The sequence below is a fragment of the Gopherus evgoodei genome, chromosome 11 (genome assembly GCF_007399415.2).
Source record: "Gopherus evgoodei ecotype Sinaloan lineage chromosome 11, rGopEvg1_v1.p, whole genome shotgun sequence".
Taxonomy (NCBI): domain Eukaryota; kingdom Metazoa; phylum Chordata; order Testudines; family Testudinidae; genus Gopherus; species Gopherus evgoodei.
Window position 1 is genome coordinate 18,130,216 of NC_044332.1, and position 25,399 is coordinate 18,155,614.

At 39.8% G+C, this 25,399-nt stretch overlaps 1 protein-coding gene across 2 annotated transcripts in view; it reads left to right on the plus strand.

Moving 5' to 3' along the window:
• Positions 1–8,447: 8,447 nt before the first annotated feature.
• Positions 8,448–25,399, plus strand: part of INO80D (INO80 complex subunit D) — a 55,177-nt gene continuing 38,225 nt past the window's right edge. The window contains exons 1-3 of one of the 2 annotated variants that reach the window (XM_030579965.1): positions 8,448–9,059; positions 20,904–20,998; positions 21,097–21,343. In XM_030579965.1, the coding sequence (XP_030435825.1) occupies positions 21,126–21,343 (218 nt within the window). In that variant the 5' untranslated portion in view covers positions 8,448–9,059; positions 20,904–20,998; positions 21,097–21,125. Of the gene's footprint in view, positions 9,060–19,073; positions 19,160–20,903; positions 20,999–21,096; positions 21,344–25,399 lie in introns of those variants that run through there. The other variant, XM_030579966.1, reaches the window with a different exon arrangement.

Sequence of the window (25,399 nt, forward strand, 5' to 3'; positions counted from 1 at the left end):
TCCTTTTGTAGGAGTCTTGGATCCCATTCACACACTTGAACGAGGCATCAGTCAGAACAGTTATCTAGCATGAAGAATTCTACTGGAATTCTAAAAGGAAGAATATATTTGCAATAAAGATAACTATAAGGCTCTATATATTTGGTAGCACATAACTACTTGTTCATTTACGTATTGCAGCTTTTCCAACTGGTTTAACTCAGGTGAGCCAGGGCTACTCTCTTCCTTGACAGTGTCACAATTACTAGCAAGCTAGATGGACCAGACTTAGTGACAGCTATAAACTACTTTGCTGGTCTGCCATGGCTCTTGTCAAGTTCTCATAAGAGAAAATTACCTTTCACGTATTGTGTTTGATATCCTTAGTAGTCACAAATTTGTCCAGACCTTTGACAGCCAAGTCTGTTAGATAAGCATGTGTTTTGGACAATGCAAGTATAGAAATATATCTTAGAAAAACAGATAGGCCAAAGATACTTATTTAATTGATACGAAGTTAGAAGGCTTTGCTTAAAAATAAAAGGCAATTCCCCCATGCTACTTCCATGGTATGCTGAGACACTGAATCCATCCATGTGAGTACCATTGCTTTTCTCTTGGCTATCCCATGCCTGCCCTGTTCGGGGCCAGTGTAGAATCCCCTTCTGCAAGCTGCAGAAGTTACCCACTCTCTGATTCCTGCTGCACAGTCCCACACGGGCTTACATAGTATGCTGGCCTTCCATCCCCTACAAACTTTATACACTTATTGCAGAGTTTGTCAGCAAAGAGGATACTACAATGTTAATGGCATTCTGTAGCTAAACATACTCAAAATAAACTATATCTCATCTGTTTAAACCATTGAGGGCTGTATCCCAGTGCACAAGAACTTTAAAAGTCTGCTATAAGGTACAAATGAGCAATCTCTTCTGAAATCTTTGCAACATCTTCCTGCTTGCTGGGCTTAATTTTCATAACTAGTGAGATCACTGTGTCTGATTAAACAAAGCAAAAGGAAAACTCTTTGCTGTTTAATCTGTGCACTGCAATGAAACAATTTCAGTTAAAAGAAAAGTTAGCATTTTCTGGGAGAATACCCTTGACCCCAGAGGATATTTACTCTGTAATATGTGAACTGTAGTTGTAAAAGTATTTTATTTCAGAAATTGTTATTAAAAAAGTGGAAGAAGAATATGGTTTAGTGTGTCCAAGAGGCCTCTGGATAATCACCTCCCAGGCAAGCTTCCATCACAAAGCGGATATGCTTAGTTCTAAAGATATTAAGCAACATGATGCTTGGTGCTCTTTGCTCAGTGTCAGTTCTTGGAATAGCACTGTCTAGCTTTGTGGAGGCCTCTTTCCTCCGTCACGGGTCAAATACTACTGCAATGGCAGTTACAGCTAGCTGTGAAGTAGCCCAACATGACAGACACACTCAAGGCCTTGCCTACATCTGGGATTGCCAGGTGCCCAGTTTTCGACCACAGCCCCCTCCTCCATCCCAAACTCCACATCCCCATCCCAGAATCCACACCACTTCGCACACCCCAACTCCCTGACGCAGCCTGGAGCCCCCTCCTGCACTCCAAATCCCTTGGCCCCACCCCCCAGCCTGGAGCCCCCTCCTGCACCCTGAACCTCTCATTTCTGGTCCAACCTAGAGCTCACACACCCAGTTAGAGCCTTCACCCCCTCTCACACCCCAACCCCCTGCTCCAGCCCAGTGAAAGTGAGTGAGGGTGGAGGAGAGCGAGCCACTGAGGGAGAGGAAACGTAGTGACTGGGGGGTGGGGCTCAGGGTAGGGGCAGGGCTAGGGTGTTCAGTTTTGTGTGATTAGAACAGTAGTGGGCAACCCACAGGCTGCATACAGCCTGTCAGGATAATCCACTGGCAGGCTGTGAGACAATGTTTATATTGACCATCTGCAGGCAGGACCGCCTACAGCTCCCAGTGGTTGTGATTTGCCATTCCTGGCCAATAGGAGCTGCAGGAAGCAGTAGCCAGCACGTCCCTGTGGCCCATGCAACTTCCCGTAGGTTACCCATCACTGGATTAGAAAGTTGGCAACCCTTTATATCCCTAACTGTGCCAGCTGCCTCATCGGATTCCACCAGCAACACATGATTATGGGGGTTTTGTGTCTGAACAAAAAGAGTTAATGTGAACGCTTGTGCTAGTGAGTTTGCTAGTGAAGACAAGCCCTTAGATTTAAACTCTTCAGGGCAGGGGTTTTTCAGGTAGATGTTTTTACAGTGGCTAGCACAACGGCGCTCTTATCCCTTATTGGGGTCTCAAGATACTAATACAATATACAGAAGCCTCGGGAGCAACCTTTGCAAAACAAATAAAGTCTATACATTAATTGAGGAAATATTTTAATTAATGTTTTTAATCAATAATATATAAACGTTTGAATTTCTAGTTAAAGTTTTTTTTCAAAAAAAGTGTACTGCCTTTGAAAACACAAACCACATTATGGAACTCAAAAGCTGAAAGCAGCACCATAAAAGAGTGCAATATCTTACCAGAATTTAGATCTAGAAAAGACCTAAACATTCACCTAGATCACCTCACTGGGGGCCAGTTCATGGAGTCATAGAATTTAAGGCTAGAAGGGACCACCAGATCATCTAGTCAGATTTCCTTTTTATTCCAGACCACCAACATCACCCACACCTACACACAAAACCACTTTTTCAAAATTGTTCCCTACAATATATATTCTCTGTTGCTCTATCCAGTCTTGTTTGGGAAATCCTTTTACAGTTTACTAAAACTCACCATAAGGAAGTATGTTCTGATATTTGGCCTAAACTTTTTTCTGTCTATTTTTGCCCTGTTATTCTTAGCTGCCCTCTAGAGCACCCTAAACAATTCTTCTTTCTCCTCTGTGTTTAATCCTTTCAAAAACAAGACCTTTAGTTCAAGTTTGGCTTAGTGCAAGAAGATTTCTGAATTAGAGCTACTGTCTACTTAGGGCTTTCCCCCAATATTCACCTGGATTTCTAAAGAAGAGAGGCTCTCACCAAAGTTAAAAAGCATTTGAAGACTTTTTAACTGAGGATGTTCATTCAGGTTGAGTGTGTATGTAATTTTATGGAACTATATTGGGATACCCACATTTTGCCCAATTGAGGTCACATTTGATAAGCAGCATGTACAGACCCCACTTCCATGACTACAGAGAGAGAAATGGCCTTGGGATGCACAAGGTGGGGGCACATGCATTCCATGGCATAAAGCCCAGTTCTACAGTCCAAATGGGGCACAGTCAAAGTACACCTCTCTCTGCAGCCTATAGTCCTCTCCATTGCTTGTGCCCACCGGGTCTGCAGAGGCTATTTCCATAGCTGCAACCTAAAGATTATTTTCTCTTGCCATCCCAGAGAGATGCCCAGGTATACAGCACACTTCTTTGGGTGGGCAATGGGTCTATGAATTTGGATCTATTCTCATCTTTAATGAGGAGGGAGGCAAAAACTACAAGCTCCAGAATTAAATCTTCATTTTGCATCTTAAACTGAGACATCACAATATGCTTTCCTTTGGATTTATAGTTCTGTTCTTTATCTTCTAGAGGGTCAAGAAACCTGGTACTTATTCTTCAGCAGGAAAAATTGACAGCACTGCAAATCAAACCACCAAAATAACTCTAAAACTGGAAGATAGAGTGAAATCCTGCTTATCTTGCCCCTATGAATATTCCAATATTCCAATTTACCTTGGTCCCTACAATTTAATATTCTGTTGTGATAAAAAGTGATTTAATTATAGTAATCAATCACTTTTCACATTATACAAAATATTATTGATAAATGGACATTTGTCTTAATCTTCCTGAATATTTAAAGCAACTGGGGGGGGGGGCGAGGACAGCTCAGTGGTTTGCACATTGGCCTCCTAAACCCAGGGTTGTGAGCTCAATCCTTGAGGGGGCCTGTCATGGTACAATTCCCCACTCTGAACCTTAGCGTCCAAAAGATGGGGTACCAGCATGAATTCCTCTAAGCTTAATCACCAGCTTAGAACCTGTAGCGCTGCCACCAACCAGGAATTCCAGTGCCTGGTACACTCGGGTCCCCCCCAAACCTTGCCCGGGGACCCCCAAAACCCAGACCCTCTGGATCTTAACACAAGGAAAGTAAATCCTTTCCTTCACCGTTGCCTCTCCCAGCCTTCCCCTCCCTGGATTACCCTGGAAGATCACTGTGATTCAAACTCCTTGAATCACAAAACAGAGGAAAATGCACCTTTCCCCCTCCTTCTCTCTTCCTGAGAGAAAGTAATCCTGGCACAGAGAGAAATCAGCCTCTCTCTCCCTCTTCCCTCCTTTCTCCCCACCAATTCCCTGGTGAATCCAGACCCAGTCCCCTGGGGTCTCACCAGAATAAAAAAAAATTAGGTTCTTAAACAAGAAAAGCTTTAATTAAAGAGAGGAAAACAGTAAAAAATAGCTTTGTAAATTTAAAATGGAATAGGTACAGGGTCTTTCAGCTATAAGACATTGGGAACACCCTCCCAGCCTAAGTATACAAGTACAAATTAAAATCTTTTCAGCAAAATACCAATTTGAACTCCTTTCAGCCAAATGCACATTTGAACTCCTTCCAACCAAATACACATTTGCAAATAAAGAAAACAAACATAAGCCTAACTCGCTTTATCTACCTCGTACTCACTATTCTAGATCTATAAAAAACTGTATCAGGGAGATTGGAGAGAAACCTGGTTGCACATCCAATCCCTCTGAGCCCCCAGAGTGAACAACAACCAAATTCTAACAGCACACACAGAAACTTCCCTCCCTCAAGATTTGAAAGTATCCTGTCTCCTGATTGGTCCTCTGGTCAGGTGACAGCCAGGCTTACTGAACTTGTTAACCCTTTATAGTCAAAGAGATATAAAGTACTTCTGTGCTATTAACTTTTCTTATCTGTTTATGACAGGGCCACCTAAGGATCGGGGGCAAAATCAGTATTTAGTCCTGCTAGTGAAGGCAGGGGGCTGGAATCAATGGCCTTTCAGGGTCCCTTCCAGCTCTCTGAGATAGGTATATCTCCATATATTATGTTTTTTCCCTGCTATTAGTTTATTCCACTGATTTACATTTGTCAGCAACAGACTGAAAGAGAACTATCTATATTATGAACATCTAGTGAACTTTTCATCATCATTTTATTCCTATTCAAAGAAAAGTCAAACTTTTGGCACAAACTACTCAAACAGCATCCCTTTCAGTTTTAAGCTTTTCAGAGTGGATTCTGACATTTGTTTTATTGTTTTGGATTTTGGAGTGGGGGGGGCAGGAGAGAGGAAGGGGTATTAAAACCTTCACAGGTTGTGGCCCCTTTAATTTCCATATTGCAAACAGTTTGATATTGCAGGGATAGTTACTGGAGCTCTGTACGTTTAAGCTCCATCCTGCAAACATACATATTTAAGTTTAAGCATGTAAATAGTGGATGTGAAAAGTTAAAGTCTGCAAAGTTAATTACACTGGGCCAAACAACAAAGTAATCTTGAACACAGGATTTGTATATCTCCAAATGTTTTAAAAGGCATTTCTGTTATGGAGTGCATCTCATTTTAACAAGACTAAGGAAACCCACATCCATGGGTACAGACAGTTAACACTGCTGTATTCTCTGGTATCTGAGCTTTTTCTAATGGTGCAGGTTATCCTTTCCAGTGTAAAATATTGCCTTTTATTAGAACCTCTCGGTTCATAGCATAACAATAGCAACAAACACAATGTGAAGTTTGCAAAAACTAGAATTAGCCTGGGGAAGAAAAGAGTTAGAGGGGACTTGACTGAGATATTCCAACAGTATAAAAGTATAGTGAAAACTAATCATTCCCTTGTTTTTATCCTTTAACATAATACACCTCTACCTCGATATAACGTGACCCAGTATAACACAAATTCAGATATAACGCGGTAAAGCAGTGCTCCAGGGGAGCAGGGCTGCACACTCCGGTGTATCAAAGCAAGTTCAATATAATGCGGTTTCACCTATAATGCAGTAAGATTTTTTGGTTCCCAAGGACAGCATTATATCAAGGTAGAGGTGTACTAGAACAACCGGTCACTTGATGGGGAAATACTGAATTCTGTACTTAGGCAAACTCCCATTGACTTAAAGGGAGTTTTATATAAATAAGTACTGAGTTAAGGCCCTGATCTTTCAACATTTATGCATGTGCTTAACTTTACTCCTGTGAGTAGTCCCATTGATTTTATAGGACCGATTCATGTGAATAAAGTTAAACATCTGTATGTTCGTAGGACTGGTGACTAAGGGTACATCTTCACTACCTGCCATATCAGCGGGTAGCAATCAATTGCTCGGGGATCGATATATCGCGTCTCATCTAGACGCAATATATCAATCCCTGAACGTGCTTATATTGATTCCGTAACTCCACCAACCCAAACGGAGTTGCGGAATCGACAGGGGGAGCCGCGGACATCGATCCCGCGCCGTGAGGACGGTGAGTAATTCGATCTTAGATACTTCGACTTCAGCTACGTTATTCACATAGCTGAAATTGGGTATCTAAGATCGATTTTCCCCCGTAGTGTAGACCAGCCCTAAGAATTGAAGAATTTGGCCTTTCATTAATTAATCTTCATTAATTTAGAATAAAATGAAAGGAAAATACTAGTTCATAAAGCACATAGTTAACTTGTGAATTCACTACCACAGAAGGTCATTGTCATTGAAATTTTTTAAAAGGTTGTAGAACATAACAATGATCAATCACATTTGTAACCGTTATACACCTGTAGGTATAATAAACAAATATATCTGTTATAAACATACTATGATAAAGATAATCAGATTTCATACTTCAGGGCATAAGATGATCATTGACACACTGGAAGGGTCAGAAGGAAGCTGTTGACTATCCACTCATCATCCTATATGCAATTTTGCATAAAGAGTTAGGTGCATTATATTTTTTTTGTTGATGTTGTTTTTTAAACTTCCACTGCCACAGCAAGATACTGGATTTAATGGATCAATATTTTGAACCAGTAAAGCACTTCCTTTGCAACTACTCCATGCATTCTACCATGGTGCAACCTTCCAGTCTACCATAACGAGCTAACAGTACTTTTTAAATAGCCAAAACAAAATATTCTTCTTAATGCAAGGGCCAGGAGGCTCTTTATTATGTTTTAACTCTAAAACTCATACCTCCAAATGGAAGACCCACTATACATTCACCAAATAAGACTCATTGCTTATCCTAGCTCAAAAAATGCATATCCAAGTAAGTTTTCAAAAAACAACTTCTTTGTAAATTCAGGGATCATAATGCTACAAAAATTGGAGATCTTGCCACATCTGATTTGAGACAGTCTGAACTATGAAGTCAATATAAACGTGGAGGACTCAGAACTCTTGATTTATTTCAGATTTCATTAGAGACAAACAGTGGGCTAGGCCAATTTAATTTCAGCATTGATGCTACTTCAGTCAAACTGCAGTTTAGCCAACCTACATCATATAAATAACTTTTACAAAGTTGCAAAATTTGCAGTCTCCTTAGTTTTCTAATTACTTCCTCCTCCATGCAGACAAAACAGAACAATGTATTTGCAGTTGTTCATCCCTACATAGGACTCTGCTGAATCTCACTGCATGCAATGTTATCACTCATCTACTGAGCTGAGTGAGAATGTTTTCACTTACAAGATACCTGGTGGCATCTCCCATTACTTTAACAGCATTTCATACATTTTGTTCAGTCTAAACAAAGCACCTAAAAAAACCCCTTTCAATATTAGAGGTATTTTTGAAAGATCTTATAGAATAAATGAACATTGTCTCTGGGCTTTGCAAGATAATGTCAGGGATAGCATTACTCATAAATATCAGGAACAAAGCACCTCAAATCAAAACAATCTCAGAAAAAGAATCAAAAAAGATTTTAAAAGGCTGCAAAATGCTTTGAATTTAAAAAAAAAACACCTCAACTATGGTCTTAAAATTTGTTGCTATGAGTTTTATTTTTCACTTCCCATCTTTTATGGACAGACAATGCCAAAATTAAGATGGACCAACATCATTTTCTAGATATGTGACAGGTTCCACTAACTGTACTTGTATTAAAACCCTCTCTACAAATCTCTTTGCACTCTGAAATACTAAACAGCTGTATCTACCTACCTATACATTCAATCTGCTTTATTTACAGTGCCTTGAGAGAGACAGAGAGGACACCATGATACATAACTGCCAGACTATCCCACATCAGTTTCAGCTTTTACTCTGAATAAAAGAGTACCATAATAAAATAAGTTATATCAATGAGTTTCTTTCCAGACATCAATTTAAAAAAAAAACCCTGCTACCCAGAGACAGGAAAAAAAAAAGTTAACTTTGTACTTTATGGAATACAAAATAACAATTAAAAAAACAACCTCTCACTCTTAATTAAAAATAAATCATAACAAATAAACTTACTAATAAGAGATTTCTTTTTGACCATTCTTCTTTTAAATTTGTTTTTTCAGACAAATGATCTTTACTAATTATAAAGGAAAATATTTCCTAAGCCACATGCATTTTTTTAAGTCACTCAAATAGATAAAGTCTTTTTTTATTATTATTTTTAAACTGACACTTTCTATCAAAGCCCTCTGTACTTTTCCCCCCTCTCTACTACCTCCAAGATGGTAGGAAAGTTGTTGTTTTGGAGGGCAGAGGAGCTGCTCTCTGATGTTATGTCCTCTCAGTGCCTGTAGTGGTGCTGTAGGAGGCTGCTGGCTCTCTTCTTGAGCAGCCCCAGCAGCCCTGCCTTCTTTGCTGGAGAATATATTCAGGGATTCCCCTTAATAATCACCTACCCTCTGAGCACTTTGTACTTTTAAAATAATAAAAAGCCCCCCAAAGCTTTCTCCCCCACAAAAGCAGGATCTCCTCAGAGCCAGGGGGGCAGCAGCTGCTCAGCACAGAGCCCGAGCCCATTCCCGGTCCCTCTGCTGGGGAGGAAACTCTGATCTGTCAGCCCAGCAGAGGGAAAGGGGGGAGAGGCGAGAGAGGAGAAAAAAAAAGCAGCTGGAAAGGTAAGCCAGGCCCGGCCTGCATCCTCGGGCTCGCGTAGCGCGGCAGGCGGCGCGCAGGAGGCAGGGCGGGCGGCCACGCGGACTACGCGAGCCCGGGGATTCGACGGAGTGCTGTAGGCCGCAGTGGGGGTGAGGGCTGTCGGAGGGATTTTTAAGACTTTCGGGTGCTAGGACGGCAGGAAAGCGGGGGTGAAGCGGCCGCTGGATCCCGGGGGACTGGAAGCGGCGCCTCAGTGTGTTTGAATGTAAGGTTAAGGGCGGAGAAGGGGGCGGGTAGGCCTCAGCCCGGCGGGGCCTAGCCGCTCCCCGCCCCCGCCGGTCCCCCCGCTGCGGCCCCCCACTCACGAAGACGGACGGGCTCCTCCTGCCCTGCATGCTGCTGCACTGGGCTCCACGGGTTTGGGGGGGTCGCCGAGGCCGCAGCAGGAGCTGGAGCCTCCCCGCGCCCGCCGGACGGGGATGTGGGGGGAGCGGAGCGGAGCCCCCGGGGGGGGGGGGGCGGAATTTCATAGGATCATATAATTACTGAAGTTATTTTAATTATAATTAGGGATTGAGAATGACAACCCCCCCCCCATCGCAGCCTGGGAGGCGGGTCCCGCGGGGGTGTTTTTTTTGGGGGGGATTTAACAGTAGCCGGCGGCCTTTAAAGTTTAATGTAAGGTTTTCTTTCTGCCCCCTCCCAATAACCTGCCTGTTTTATACCTGCTGCTGCTATTTATAAGTAAAATCATGGGGAGAGTATTTTCTTCTTTACTAAATGGGGGGGTGGGGGTTAAATCCTTCCCTTTCCCCCCCAACCAACCCGTGTCTCCCTCCTTTCTGTTTCATTATAGCCTCCTCGAACATGTGCATGTCAATTTTGCTTTGAGTTATTTTGTTTGAATTATAACTTTTTATGGGGTCCTGCCTTGGTTTGTGGAGGAGGCTAAAGGTTTGGGGACCTGGGGAATTGTTAGATGGACATAGGTTGGTCTCACTAGAAGCAGCCTTGCATCACTTGACTCCAACTCATTCTGTAATTTTGAGTGTGAATAAATCTTTCCCCCTCTTTTAGTGCCCCTCTTGCATGGTCATTATATATTTCCAGCTAACTTCTGTGTCTTTTTGAGAGTTTTGCAGGCGCTGTCATTGATAGTCCAAGCACACTGACACATGCAGCGTTCTTGGACTGACTCTAGATTTGTGAATGGGGTGTGTAAACTCCTCCTTATTTGAGGTCCGATCCTGCAGACAATTATTTTGTATAGTGTTTACTACCAGGAGTACGTTACGTAAGCCCTATGCTTAGTACTAAGTGTTTGCAGGTTGGGGCCGTTGGTCAGTTTTGTATAAAAAGGCTAAGGAAAGATGTTTCCACAGACCACTCTTTGATAACAAGAAAGTAAAAACTTTTGCATCCAAAGGTGTTTTAAAACTTGGATCTTGATCCTGTAGTTGGACTCTGATAATCTGTGTGCAGGTCATTATCTCTGTATGGAATCTCACTCCCTAACTGCAATATCAAGGCCTGATTTATCAGTCATTTATAGTGGCAAGTAATGAATTGGATGTGAATATAATTCTACCCAGGAACCCTCTTTACAATCCTAGTACATAAAACTGAAAAAAAAGCAGTTTTCCTGGGGAAAGTCAAGTGTGTTAGCTATCCTTAAGTGGGTCCACTGTGGGAGACAGGCAAGTAAAATAGCTCTGATTTTTAATAGCTATAGATACTAGTGATTTGTTCCAGTGCACTTTAAAAAAATTTATTAATTGCTTTGTACATGTAACCTTGAAGCATTTTTAAAAGCAAAAAAAAGCTTGACTTGGCACCTGATATTCCACTTTCAGATTTCAGTTAGCCCTAATTTTGTTACATAGGAACCTGCAATAAATGTCTGTGTTGCCCGTTATGGGCACTTCTTGAGAGTTGATTTGCCATTCTTTGTTTGTAAATTTAGCAATATGTCCTGTCCATATATTACCATATATTATCAACAGTAGCTCATGCTTGGACTTTGCTGGCAAAGTATTACACTGGCTGACAACCCATCCTCCAGAGCACTATTCTGTTGTAAGAAACTGGCACTTGGAAACCAATGGGACAGCTTTAAATTTGTCAGAGCTGACTTATGGACTTCTAAGTGAAAGATCCCAATGCTGTTTTTATTTATACAAAGTTTCTACTTTTTATTTTTATTCTTGTTTTTGGAAAAATTATAGAAACTAACAACATTAAGAAAACATCCCAAATTATATATATTTTCTTTTCATGTGTGCGATTCATGTTTTCATGAAAATGTAGGCTCTGATCCTGCAAATATTTATGCATGTGCTTACTTTTATACATTGTTTGGTGTAAATTACCAAAGCGCCATTTGAAGCTGTGAGAGTTTACAGCAGCTGAGGGTCTGCTCTGTGAGTACCCCCAGTGACTTATTTCACACACTGTGAGTGGTCCTATGGAAATCAGTGGTGCTATTCAGTGTGTAAAGATAAGCTTATGTGCAAGTCTTTGCAGCACTGGGAATAAAAGTGCATATTTGATTTTTGTTAAACCTTATATGCAAGTGCGTCATTGGAATTATTTCATATAAGTACTTCATAATGTCATGGCCCTCTCCCAGCAGATGTGGAATAGCTGCTAGATGTATTGCAGAATTTTTCTGAAGACAATTAGTTCACTTTCAAACCGTGCAAGTTAAAGTTATAAAGGAGGCCTTTTCAGGAGACATTTCTGGATTATCAAGGTTTTCACTGTCCTTCGCCTATACATTTTCTCACTGGATTCTAGTTTGTTTTGACATTTATATTGTACCAGTACAATAATTTTGTTTTGTTTTTTAATCTTATGATGGCTAAAAGATTCCATTTATTCCTTTTTCCAAAGACCTGTTTCCTGCAAAGAGAGCCTGCTCTGGCAGAGCAACATATGTGCAGAGAGCCTGTAGAAGTTGGTGTGGGTCTGGGTGGGCACATGGCTCTGCCTTTGTGAGTCTGACTGCAGGATTGTGGCTTTAGCATTTATCTTTAAATGCGCAGTCTGTGTTAATGATAATTTAGAAGACATAGATCCTGATCTTGCAACCCTCACTGACAAGAATAATCCCATTGAAGTCAATGGGAATATTTCCTTGAGTAAAGTTTGCAGTATCAGGCTATTTTGCTGTATATATCTCCCCTTCTGAGGATTCCCCTTTGCAGTTTAACTCCCGGCTTCCCCATCTTAAATGGTTACTGGTATTTAATGTTTGTGTATCTTCGTACTACTTTTTCCATGTGCTGATTATTGGGTAAAATGGATCCGCTAGAATTAAAATCCTTACTTCTGTGCACTTTCCAAAGGAGAATAAATAGAAGAATCAGTTCAGTTTTGTATCAATAAAAGTTAGTTTCTAAGTAGGTTCATTTGCTGCTGCCAGTTGTAATCCAAGCATTGTCTGACCATTATTAATCAGAGTAACACAATTATTTTATTACATTTTAGTATATTTTAAAATGTAATTCTGTTGATCAGTACTGAGACTGAAGGTACCACATTCTCACTTAGTATATTTTGGTTCCATGCAACCGCTTTGTGCAGACTTGGAGCCATAACAGTTCTGAGAAGACAGAATGTGGACAATATTGTCACTTCTAGCTTCCTAGGTAGATTTTAATATATTAAAAAATAGTCAAATATAGAATTACAGATAATTAGAGAAAAATGCTATTATGATTAAATTAACATGTTTCTAAGATCTGAGAGCCAACATGGAAAGCAATACTAGTAAGCTGCCATGTAGGACCTGAATCACTTTGTTTCCTAAAATAACATTCAGTATCAAGTGTTAAATATTTTTTGCTTAAATCATGGCAACATTTTTTTAGTCAGTGCATTTTATGTCAGCAGTGATAATTCAGTAATACAAGGTAGGGAGTGTGTGTTTGTTTGTATATGTACATGTTTGGTCAGTCACTGTTGTATCCCAATGAGCCTTGATCCCGCAAATGGACCTTGAGTGAACACTGGCACTCATGTGGAGCACTGTTGCTCTTGGTAGGGCTCTTCAAAGATCTCACAGATGAGGGCCAGGGACGTTCTAATTATGTTTTGTTAACTCTTGTCGCTGACTATCGTTCCCTCCATGCTACTATAAGTCTCTTCTGTCAGAAGATGGAAGATAGTTCTCTCTGGCTAATGGAGTCTTTTGATTTTGTTCTGTTGTTGTTTCCAGAATTATAGCATATTTGGTTTTGTGACTGAATGTAGTAATGACCCGAGCTGTTAAATGGAATTAAACTAAAGTAATGATTAGATCATAGTATGGGAATAAGGGTTGTAGCTTTATGGTACTGATGAAGATCAAAATGAGGAGTGATGTGACTTTACTCTGTAGAATAGAAAACTCTTTAAGGAAAGACTAGATGGTGCAAGATTGGTAATATGAAATGGAACATGTCAGCTCTATCACTGATTCTAATCCAGCCCCTATCAGTAACAACTGGAAGTTTTATTCCTGTATGGTGTCTTTCAAATGGCTGGGCTGTGGGGTGAATTGGGTGATCTCAGTCAAGTTCTGAATAGATCAGATGCAAGTCTCACAAACCACCAAAATTGCTATGCTAATGGGCAGTCTCAGCAGGGAAGCTAAAGATTTAACAAGTGTGAAAGCCAAACATCTGATACCTAGAGGTGGGCTTTCCAGGTCAGGGTTGAGGAGCAGTGTTGGAACTAGCACAACTTCTATGGATGCTGTATCTGTGAGTAAATAGAGGACTTCGGTCTCCCTGGCCATCACATTAGCACATTTTAGAAACTCATATATGGAAAATGTATTTGTCTGTCATATGCCATGCGTACACATGAAACAATATCATAACACAAAATCCACACTACACATTTAAAAATACAAAACAACCAAACTGAAGTGACATCTTTAATTATGACAAGTGTTTGGAAACTACAGTGTGAAACTTTAAACTTAGTCCTCATAATTATACATCTTTTAGCCCCAGACAGATAATTTGCAATCCAATTTACAATGCACTTGAGGATTCCATTCCCTAAATGTGCCTCATACAGATAGAAATGTATATCTACAAGCATGCATTTTAAAATGTAACTAATCTGTGCATTAAAATATTATTATTATATTTGCAGTACAAGTGTCTTCTGAAAATTATGAAGGAGTGTATCCTTGGTGTGCTCGATTCTCTCTCTGTGACAAGGCCACCAATTTCCATCCTAGAGTAGAGCACATGTCACATAGCAAGTTCCTGCATAAGATAATACTGACATTCAGTATATGATTATACAAGGGGAAATCTCTGCCAGTTTGCTGGGGGATCATACCACAGAGTGGCTTTGCCTTGTTCAGCCCAGCCTCACAACATATTCCCTCATGATGCTGAGTTAGGTCTCATATACGCAGACAGAATTACCAGAGGAACAGGTTTTCTCTTTTATTTATCTTCTCAGTAGCAAAACATGGAGAGAATGATGTGTTCCTAGATTTGAAATGTTACAGTATTTTGCTGAGACAAAATGGGTGAGGTAGTACCATTTATTGGACCAACTTCTGTTGTTGGAGAAAGAGATAAGCTTTTGAGCTACACAGTGCTGCTCTTCAGGTCACATTGCAAACACCTGTATTTTGCTGATACCTGTTTTGTGGGTCCTCTGGTGTATTTCTCCCTGTTGCTGCTGACTAATATTAAACCTCACTTCTTTAAAATTATCTATTAATATATAGCCCATGCTTCTAAAAATGTGACTTCTGGTTTTCATACACAGATCTGGTTTTTAAGTAGCAGCTTGTGTGCATACATGGGATAACTGCATGCACAAATTTGGAGAGTGAGTTGAAGCAGTCTCTAGCATAGGCACAAAAGATACAAATCAAGTTTCAGAAGGTTTTATGCCCTGATATTTTGGGTGTAAAGGACTTGGCTTTCCAGAGGAAGTCCACATTTCACAGTCTTCATCTGTTACTGAATATTGTGGGACAAAAATAATTTCTCTTCCACCCACTGTTTAACAAACATGGTTTCAGTTCTTTTCAGATAAGCTACTTGTGCTTATTGCAATGTATTGCTCCACTTGCTTATTTAGTGGCAAGAAATATTCTGTAAAAAAGAACTGTATTTCATTCACTGTAAAATACAAGTTCAGATCAAAATGAAAAAATATAAAGTTCTTGCAATATGTATATGCTGTGGTAATAAAAAGAAAAAGCTTCTTTAGATCCAGGGTTTCATTTTGTTTACATAGGCTCTGATCCTGAAATCAGACCCACAGATCCTGCACAGCTCCTCTGACTTCATTGTATGGGCACTGGGATCTGCCCCTAAAAATCGAATTGCAATATTAAGACATAGGCAGCTGCTCCAGTTTTATGTAATGGCTAGATTTGTTTTTGTTATCGTTGTATATTATTAAATCTACTGCTATATGATTACAGTGATGCAAGTGATCACTTCCTATCAGACAATATTTCACAAGGTACTGTTCACATGAGTTTGTCTTGGTGCATATGTACAGAATCCAGTAATTCTAACCCAGTGATTGATATGGACTGGAATATGTGGGGTCTGGCCTAGTAGTCAGAGCAGGAATCAGGTCTAGTGGGAGCCAAGTGTCAGCACCAGACTCAACTGCCAATTACCAGAGCCAGGGCTCAAGTCAGAGTCAGAACCAGGAATTGAAGCTGAGGGTCAGAGCTGAGGTTAGATGCCAGAGCCAACGGTCAAGCAGGGTCAGAGGCGAGGGTCAGAACCAGGACTGGTAACTGATGATTGGAAGCAAGTTGTAAGGGCAGGCAACTGGAGGAGAGGCCAGGGTCAAGCACAGAACAGAAGCACAGTGGGAGGAGGAGCAAAGGCAGGAGCCAGGAACAGAGCAGGAATCAGAAATATGGGGGTTAGGTGCGGGAGGTAGGCACAAGCAGAGTCCAGTGCAGCCACAACAGGAAGTCATCTTGTTGCTCAGGCGAACTTCCTGTGCCTCCTTCTGACTTAGTGTGGTTGGACTAGTCGGTGGAGTCAAGCAGTCCTCCAATCAGAGCTCCTGGGGGTGGTGCCTTTGCGAACGCTGTAGTGCAGTGGATCTCAAACTTTTGTACTGGTGTCCCCTTTCACATAGCAAGCCTCTGAGTGCAACCCCCCTTTATAAATTAAAAAACACTTTTAAATATATTTAATATCATTATAAATGCTGGAGGCAAAGCGGGGTTTGGGGTAGAGCCTGACAGCTCGCGACCCCCTCCATGTGATAACCTTGTGACCTCCTGAAGGGTCCTGACCCCCAGTTTGAAAACCCCTGCTGCAGTGCTACTAGCTTGTCTGTCCACCAGATTTCAGCAGACATTGGGTGCAGGGCCAGGATCGAGCAGCTGTTTGGGGGTACCCAGTCCTGGGTTCATGACCTGATACTTCACAGCGATTTCCCCCCTCCCCCAAAGATCCATTGCTTTCTGTTATTATTAATTGTTTATACTTTATATGACATCATAGTTCTGCGTGGTGCCTTACACATAAATAAAAAGGAAAACACTGTGCCTGTCTTGAGGAGCTTACATTTGAAGTTAATTCCAGAAACACAGCTAGCATGATAACAGACCTCAGTGGAAAAGTGATAGGGAAGTCTCTTAATGGAGAAGGGAATTCCGTTCATGGAAATTGGCTATGGGCAAACTACAGCAATGAAACTGGTTGGTTAGGGTATATCTTCTTAGTTATGTTGGAACAGTTTTAAATAACTTTTTTGATTTTCTTTGGTGTATCAGCTTTGAAAATCTTCACAAAATAAATTTGTGAGGAAAGATTTGAATGAGACCATGATTGACCAGTGAAAGATTAGTCAAGGCCTATAAAGAAAGAAGGCATGAAGAAATGAATAGGAGAAGAAAACAGTGGGTGTGATTAGGTGGGTGACTTTTGTGGCTGAGAGAGAAGGGGATGAGATGGGGAATAGGTAGTAAAGAGGCCAGCAGTGAAATTTCTGTGGCAGTCGTATGTATGTATTTTTCCCTCTCTGGAAGGAAGAAAAAGTTGACCTATCGGGCTGAATTCATCTCTGTGTTACACACTTCAAACCTTATTGACTCCATTGGTTTTGTATGATGTAACTGAGGGCAGAACTTGGCATACAGTGTTCTACTAATGGTTATAGAAGAAATAATTAAAGAACAGAAATCTGGCTTGTTGTGGACACAAACCTTATTCTGAGCTCACTTACACTCGGGACTTGATCAGCTTGAAACCTTGTCAGTAAAATGAGTTAAACTTATGTTGGGAGGGTCCTATGCTAATTTTTGTGGTTTTACAGTCACATTTTCCTATTTAAAAAAAAATCCTTTTCCATTGTGCGTATGAAAACTGCCACAATTCCCCCCCTCCCCTTGCAGCTCCCTGCTGCTTTCTGTTCTAGTAACCTTGGCTTTTCCTTGTAACAGTAGGAATAAGCTTTTTGGACAAAAGTCTGAATTTTTTATTTTTTAAGTTGTGTGTGTCCGTTTTGACATCAATACGAGTTATCCTGGGGGTAAAGCAGGTGTTTGAACAAGACTTCCTAATCTGTATCAAAAACACTCTTGTTCCTTCCAAGATGTTTGAGATCTCCATAAAGCTTTACTTCCTTTACAATGTATGTTTTTAATACAATTAAATCACTTTTATCACATCTATTTTAGTTCCACAAATGCTCATCAGAGAGAGAGAACACAGCCACCCAATGAATAAAATACTTTATTTAACAGAATGTATTATCTGGATTGCTGATTTTATGATGAAAGATTATTTTTATTTTATAAAAATTTGTCTTAAATTAGTTCCTCAAAATGAAGTCTTGAGAATGGCTAACAGATTTTTGGATGATGCAGGGAATGATTCTCTTGTTGGTACCATGTCAGTGACATGTATATGAACACTGTATAGTTAGTGTGATTTTGATTTCAGGGCAAAGCTTTTGAAACAGTTTGAAAATGTGATAACTTTCCAAACCATAGTTTCAAAAGGGAATCCTTTTGTCTAATAGTTGGCAAGGCCTTCCTAATAAGGCTACTTAAGTGTGTTTTATAGAAACATCTTTCCCTTGATTAATCCATTTTTGTGAGATCATTGTGCTGAAATACTGTTTCTCCCTACAGTAGACTTGATTCTTCACTGTCGTGCTACTTGATCGGTCACGTATGCCAATGAAAAGCAGGCAGAAAATGCTGCTGATTTCATAGCATTTTACACTGATTGATTGTACACAGGTAAATGACTGCACAAGGTGCAAGGCAGTGGAGACTAAGTCCCTGTGTCTGCAGTCTTTGCATTTTAGCATCTGCAATGGAACTGTGTCTTTAATAGAACTATTTTTTGTGTGTGTGGGGGGGGGGAAACAGGAGGTGTAAATTTTAAAAACTGTTAAAATTAAGAATAGAAATAAATACTTTTCTGTACATTTTTTGTTACAGGAAATGGTATAAAAATATAGTTTAAATAATTTCTTAGTGAGTCACCCAGTTTTCAGAGGTGGCTGTGGTTGCTACAGGTGCTCTATACCTCTGAAACTCAGGCTACTTATTTAGGTGCCTAAATGTGCCTAACGGTAGACATCCCAAGTTTTCAAGGATTTACCCAAATGGATTACCAAACTTGTGTTAAATAATCTCTGTTAACCCACATCCTCCTCTGCAAAAGCCCAGGAGAACAGTTGGAATGTACAGCTTCTCCTGCATGTCACCAAATCCAAGCTGTGACTAACCAAAGAGGAAAGCAAATTTACCAGGCAGTTAACTAGAGCACCTCAGATTATCTCAACAGCCACAGTAGTAGATGAATCAATCTTTCAAATAGCTGGGATTGAAACCATTTATGGCTTTAAAGAGCAAATCCAGTGCCTTAACAGTCTTTGCTTTATTATTATTATTATCATTGTTGTTATTTGTGCTGCTGTAGCGCCTAGGAGCCCTGTTCATGGACCAGGACCCCACTGTGCTAGGCGCTGCACAAACACAGAACAGAAAGATGGTCCCTGTCCCAAAAAGCTTCCAGTCTAACTATGACAAGAGACAACAGATGGATACAGACAGATTGGGAAGTACAAGGAAACAATAGATCTCCAATCCATTCTGATGGGATATATTCTGGTGACTGGTTTTGAATTTCTATAGTACTCGCTCCTTGGTGCATTCAGAGAAATTGGTTAAAGTAATTGATGTTGGCTTGAATAGTATAATTTGGGGTATGATAAGATGTTGATTTATATTTGTGCTTCATTGTTCTGGTGCAAATGAAGTACTAAAGTCGCATGTGTGTATGCGCGCGCAGAGAGTGATCTGGTATAAAAGTTTTATTGCATGTGTTTGGAATGGCCCTTGTTATTCACAGATGAGTTATGTAGCTCCCTCCAAACTTATCAGTAAACACTTTACAACATATTACCCCATCATTTATTCAGTGGCATATGTAACATATGTTACATGTAAAACTGTCGGGACTGTTTTATAGAATTTGTTCAGTTTATTGAAATTATTTCTTATATCCCTTTCCTTGTAAATCCAGGTGCTTTTGCTACCCGAAGTACCACTGTACAATGCTTGGTGTGAGAGACATTTTAACTAACACTCACACAAATGACTTAAAACAGCTTTTCTAGACCTAAAAATGTCACAACGCTAAAGTAGTTTTCTCAGGGAGCTATCAGGTGGGAAGTGATCACTAGACCATAGTGAGAAGCTCCCATTTCCAATATATAAAGCTCCCTTTCTAGTCCTGTGGGGCCACTGGATAATTAACTTTTATGGTATGACATTTTCATTTATAGAAAAGCTGTTGTGGCCCAGGACTGACCTGTGCTTCAGATAGGAGTGCAATTTTTTGGGTGGGGAGGAGGAAACCTTTCTCTGGCAGACTTTGAAGCTCCACAGTGATTTGCAATATTAAAATATTTCCCAGGAAGAAGGATTAGTGGGAGAGAGGATAGGTCAGCTGATCCTGGGTATGTGTTAAATTACGCAAGCATATGACAAATCAACTTATCACATGAATAGCACTTCTAGGTACATGGTGTACAAAACTTAATAATTGAAAAAATGGAGCACAGCAATTTCAGGACTGCGTTTCAATTCTTCAGGGTTGCTTGTTTAGTTAATAGTTGAACTCAATCATTACAAACAGTTTTGCACAATGTAAGTTGGGCATTAGCAAAGCAGCTGTATCATGTATGTAGAGCTGAACCTAATTGAAAGCTGCTCTGGAAAAGAAGGAAGTGATTGCTAAAAACTCCAGAGTGGTGGGAAATCAGAAATGAAAGGGGTGACGTGAGATCACAGATTTATTTCTATATACCTTAGGAACCTCTGCATTTAAAAAATGACTCCGTGCTACAGCTAATGGGTGAAATCCTGGCTTTCCTGAAATCAGTGGGGGTTCTGCTGTTGACTTCAGTAGAGCCAGGATTTCACCCAATAAGTATGACAAAGTAAGTAAAATCTGGCTGGCCTTGGGAAAGGCTGATTACAGATTTATGCAGAGTCTGTGGGGATTACAAATTCCAAACACCATACACCAGATGTGGGCCATGCAGCTATAACAAAAACGTACCTGTGCTGCGTGAGTGCTGAAATTAAATTTTAACATATCAGGGCTGCTCTCTTCAGAAGGTTATTCTGAGCAAGGTATTCCACTGAATACTAGCGTGCAAAAATTTGGGTTAGTGATATGTCTACATTCCATTTAATAATTGACTGTGGATTATCTAATTAATCCAGTTTGTTGAGTGTTGGCTGAGCCACGTGCTGAGAAACAACATCCAACACCTTGCCTACTATGCAAAACGGTCCCGTCTGCTTTAATCTTGACCGATTTGGACCTTTTTTATATTTTTCTTAGACAATCTGCTTCATCTGACTCGTCATCATTCCAGGATAGTGGTCTGCTTGGGGCTCTTTCCTAACACTGATATGGTACAGAAGATTTAAAATCAGGTACTGTCGTGTGCCCTTCCCCTCAGCAAAAACAAAATGCAGAACTTAATGCATCTTTTTTTCCATGTGATTTATCTTTACATTTTTGGTTCTTTCAGCTGATGTTCACAAGGAATAGAGTCACGTGATGTATGAAGGCAAACACATACACTTCTCTGAGGTTGACAATAAGCCCTTGTGCTCATATAGCCCCAAACTGTGCAAGCAAAGGCGACTTAACGGCTACGCCTTCTGTATCAGACACGTTCTGGAGGACAAGACTGCCCCCTTCAAGCAATGTGAATATGTGGCCAAGTATAACAGCCAACGCTGCACCAACCCTATCCCCAAATCTGAGGACCGTAGGTGAGTGATGGTGGCCCTCCATGAATTGGAAATAGCTTCAGTCAACTTGGCTACAAGTTTGGTCTTACTGACTGGGAACTGTCTTCATGGTTAGGGAGAAAGGGGTCAAATAGATTGAATATCAGTATGTTTCTGTAAGTCTTTCTTTTTTTTTTTTTTTTTTTTTTTAAAGACCAGTGTAGGGTTTTTTTGTTGTTTGTGGGGAATCAGATGGAAAAGGAAGAAGCAAAGTATATATTCAAGCAAGATTATTGCTTTTCCTCAAAGTTCACTTCAAACTCTACTGATCAAACCTTTACATAATACTTACTTTTCCACTTCATTTGTTTCTCTACTGAGTATACCTGGGAATTGATGCTCTTAAAAGTTGCTTGAATTGCTTGAGGAAGATTGTGGTTGGACATCTGAGTTTGGAGGGGTTGGAAAAACATATAGCTGGGGAGTTGCAAGAATGCATAGGCTCCTGGTGAGAGTTTGGGGAGCTCAAGGGAGAGTCAAAGTTCAGGGCTCCCTCAGTTTAGGTACTCACATGTCCCCTCTAACCATATTATTTGAACACTTCACACATGTTAATAAATATATCTTCAGAGTATCCCTGGCGGGAGGGAAGTATTACTATTTCACAGTAGGAGGATTGAGGCACAGAAATTAAATGACTTGCCCAAGGTTACATAGGAAGTCTGTGGCAGAGCCAGGAATTGGAACCAGACTTCCAGAATCCCAATCCTGTGCCTTAGCCACAAGATCATTCTTCCTTGCCCTTTAAGACTGGTTTAAATATTGACATCATTGGAGTTGCACGGGGTATAAGTAAGGACAGAATTTGGTTTTAATTTCCTTATGTTGTGTCTGACTTGCCTACAAGTTGTGGTCAGAAATGTGGCTGACTTCTAAGTTTGGCTGCATGGTGCCCATGATACTATATTTCTGAAGAGACACTATCACACCATTAGTATAGTATTTCAAACGATGAAATAAAGTGTTTATTAACTATCTGAGATTGGAATTTGTACCATGGAAATAATTATTTTTAACCCCAAAAGTAAACAGAATATGACAAAAAAAGAAATGGACAGCTCTTCACTGACCTTTCATTTTATTAGCTGCCATTCCCTAACCTTTCACATTATTACTAGTGTTCCCACTGTGCCCTACATATAACTTCCTTTTCGGTTCCCAGCTCCATCTGTTGTCTGAAACAACAGTTGGATTGTGCTCTAAATTAACTTGCACTTCACCTGCCATTTCAGTTGAGACTGATGAAGTGAGAAGAACGTTTACCAAAAGCTCTAAGGCAAATGCTCAGATGGCACAGAATGAATAATTTCAAGTCATGATTTGATAATCATTGACCATTCCTCTGCTAATATCCGGTAAAGACTGGAGATAAGTTTAAAAAAAAATATCATGGAAATTGTCAGATCAAACGATACATTGTCATTTCAGATGCAAGAACTAAGTGGGCCAAAATCCCTGTTTACCTTCTAACCATACTTTTTATAAAATCTCCAAAACGTAAGTGAAAGTTCCTAGGTCCCATGCGTCCCCGTGTAATTTGATATTAATCTTTCAAGCGTGAAACCAATTCATTGTGTAAAATAAAGTGTATCAAAATGTGTACGGTACACTGTGCTAACTTCTGGAGTGCGTTGTATCAGAATAACTAAACCGCACGACAAGCATTGCATTACAGCATTTGAAAGCTGAGGATAGCAGGTGTGTGAAGAAGGGAGTAAAACTTGAATCTCAAATGAGAGATGTTGGAATGAATATTTTCAAAGACGGCGTCTCGGAATAGAGTTTGCAGTTTAGCAATAGGGTTTCATGAGTTTCCAATAATAATTTGAGAGCAGGCACAAAATGACAGTTCTTGGCTGATGTGGCTATATCTATGTCATAGGAGACTGACTTTTCACAGTCAGTTCAGTATGGAGATATTTGCCATTTCTTCATCCTTTGCTTGCCACCTTTAATTTTCTATGCCAAGACTTTTGTATTTCATCTGACAGACAACCCACTTTTGTTATACAGTTGGTTACATAACTGGGTAGGATCAGAAGTAAGCCATAGAATGCTTTGATAACTTTCATCTCCATCCTATATAATTTGGAAGCTTATTTAAAAAAAAAACTTAAAACACTTTGCACTCACATGCAAAAAGCCTCAGATCTGATCAGAAGACGATAAAATTATTTCCTGACCCCCAAGCAGAAAAATAGTTAATATTCCTTTAACTTATTAAATTAATTATTAACCATTCAAGTTCTTCAAATTAAATCTATTAGTACACGACTTCATCACTTCAGTTAGAAGTCTATTCTGCCTATTCAAAGCCTCTCTGCAAAATTACTTGTTCCTTCTTAACTTTGAATTTGTCCCCTAATTCTGATCTGTCCAAGTACGGCAAATAGATAATGAAACTCAATTGTATTATTTTAATTATGTTGCATTACACTTTATATAGATTAAACACTTATCATTTCATCTCTTAATTGTCTTCTTTCAAAATGAAATACATCCACATTTGTCAGTCTCTTCTGAATTGTAAGTCCCTCCTTTCCATTTTTTCATCTTTCTTAACATATGTGATACTCTTCAACTTAACAAGATCTTTCTTTCAGTAAGATAATTGGAACTCATCACTACTCCAAGCTCTTGTATACACTAGAAAGCAAAGTGTATTAGATATCAGCTGTAAACATGGTTCCCCTAATCCTTTCACCCTTGAAGTGATTGTTCTGCTGGAAGTCAGTGGAGCTTAATATCCTTCGTATACTCCACATTTGACTGTTAGTTCTAATTGATATCAACCGCATTCCCTTACAGTGTGTGTTGATCACAGTTCACCCTGTCTACGCCAGAGTGACAGATGTTTTTATCACTGATTTTTGGGGTGGGGAGGGAGAAATGATCGTATTTGACATTCAGCATAAAGTACTTATGGCTTCCGATTTTCAGTTTTAACTGATAAACATCAATAATACACTACCCATCAATAGAAATTGGTGTTTATCCAATAAACATCAGAAATGGTTACTTGTGTATATAAGGGCTAATCTACAAGGAGCAGTAATTTGGACTACAGGGGTATGATTTTAACTGCACTAATGTGTTGCACATTAATTGGTCTATGTCGACCCTGCTGATGTGCACTAAAGATTCTCTAGTGTGCTTTAATGTACTGCTATGTTTGAAACAGTACTATGTTAAAGTGCACAAGGGAACATTACAGAGATTACTCATTACAGTATATTCAAAGAGAGTCCTGAACTACCTCTTCTTCCCCCCCACCCCCAATTTAGGACATATATATAAAACTCACAAATTGCTAAAAATAACCCCCCAAAAATGAAATTAATAAACTCAGAAAAACAGAAGCCCTAACAATACACATAGCTTAAAGAACAGACTCACTCTTTGTTTGTAGCATAGGAATGGCCTGCACGTGGTGGTCTAACCAGTGTTTCATGAAATGATAGCCTGATATCTTTGGATTTGTATCTAGAGAGATTACCTGTATAAGTAAATGTTCTATTAACTTTAAATCCTGCAGTACTATCTGTTAAGGATTTAAAAGATCCAGAGGTTTTCCCTCTACCATATTAAAGAGAAAATGTCAGATTAAAAATTATTTTTATAAAAACAAATAGTTTGAAACTGGCAGTTTTTTGCAATCTAACTCCCTTTCCTTTCTTACTTATTTTTTTGTGTTTCCTTTGATTTGTGCAATGAAAATAGATTAGTCAGTTTCACCTTCTGGCTCGTGCCCACGTACAGGGCTGTGTTGTTTGGAATACAAACACTGCAGGGAAATGTTTAAACCAAACAAAACTATTTTCATTGGATTAACCAAAAAACAAAACAAAAAAAAAAAACCCAGCATGGAAACATTTCCATTGTGCTTGTTTTGTACTTTTTTTCCCATTAAATCATTCTGACAGTTTCTCTTGCTAGACTGACACCTATATTAGTTAAAAATACTTAATTTCTTAACATTAAGCATGTGAGTACTTCCATTGACTTCAACGGAAGCAGTATTATGTCCTGAATGACTTT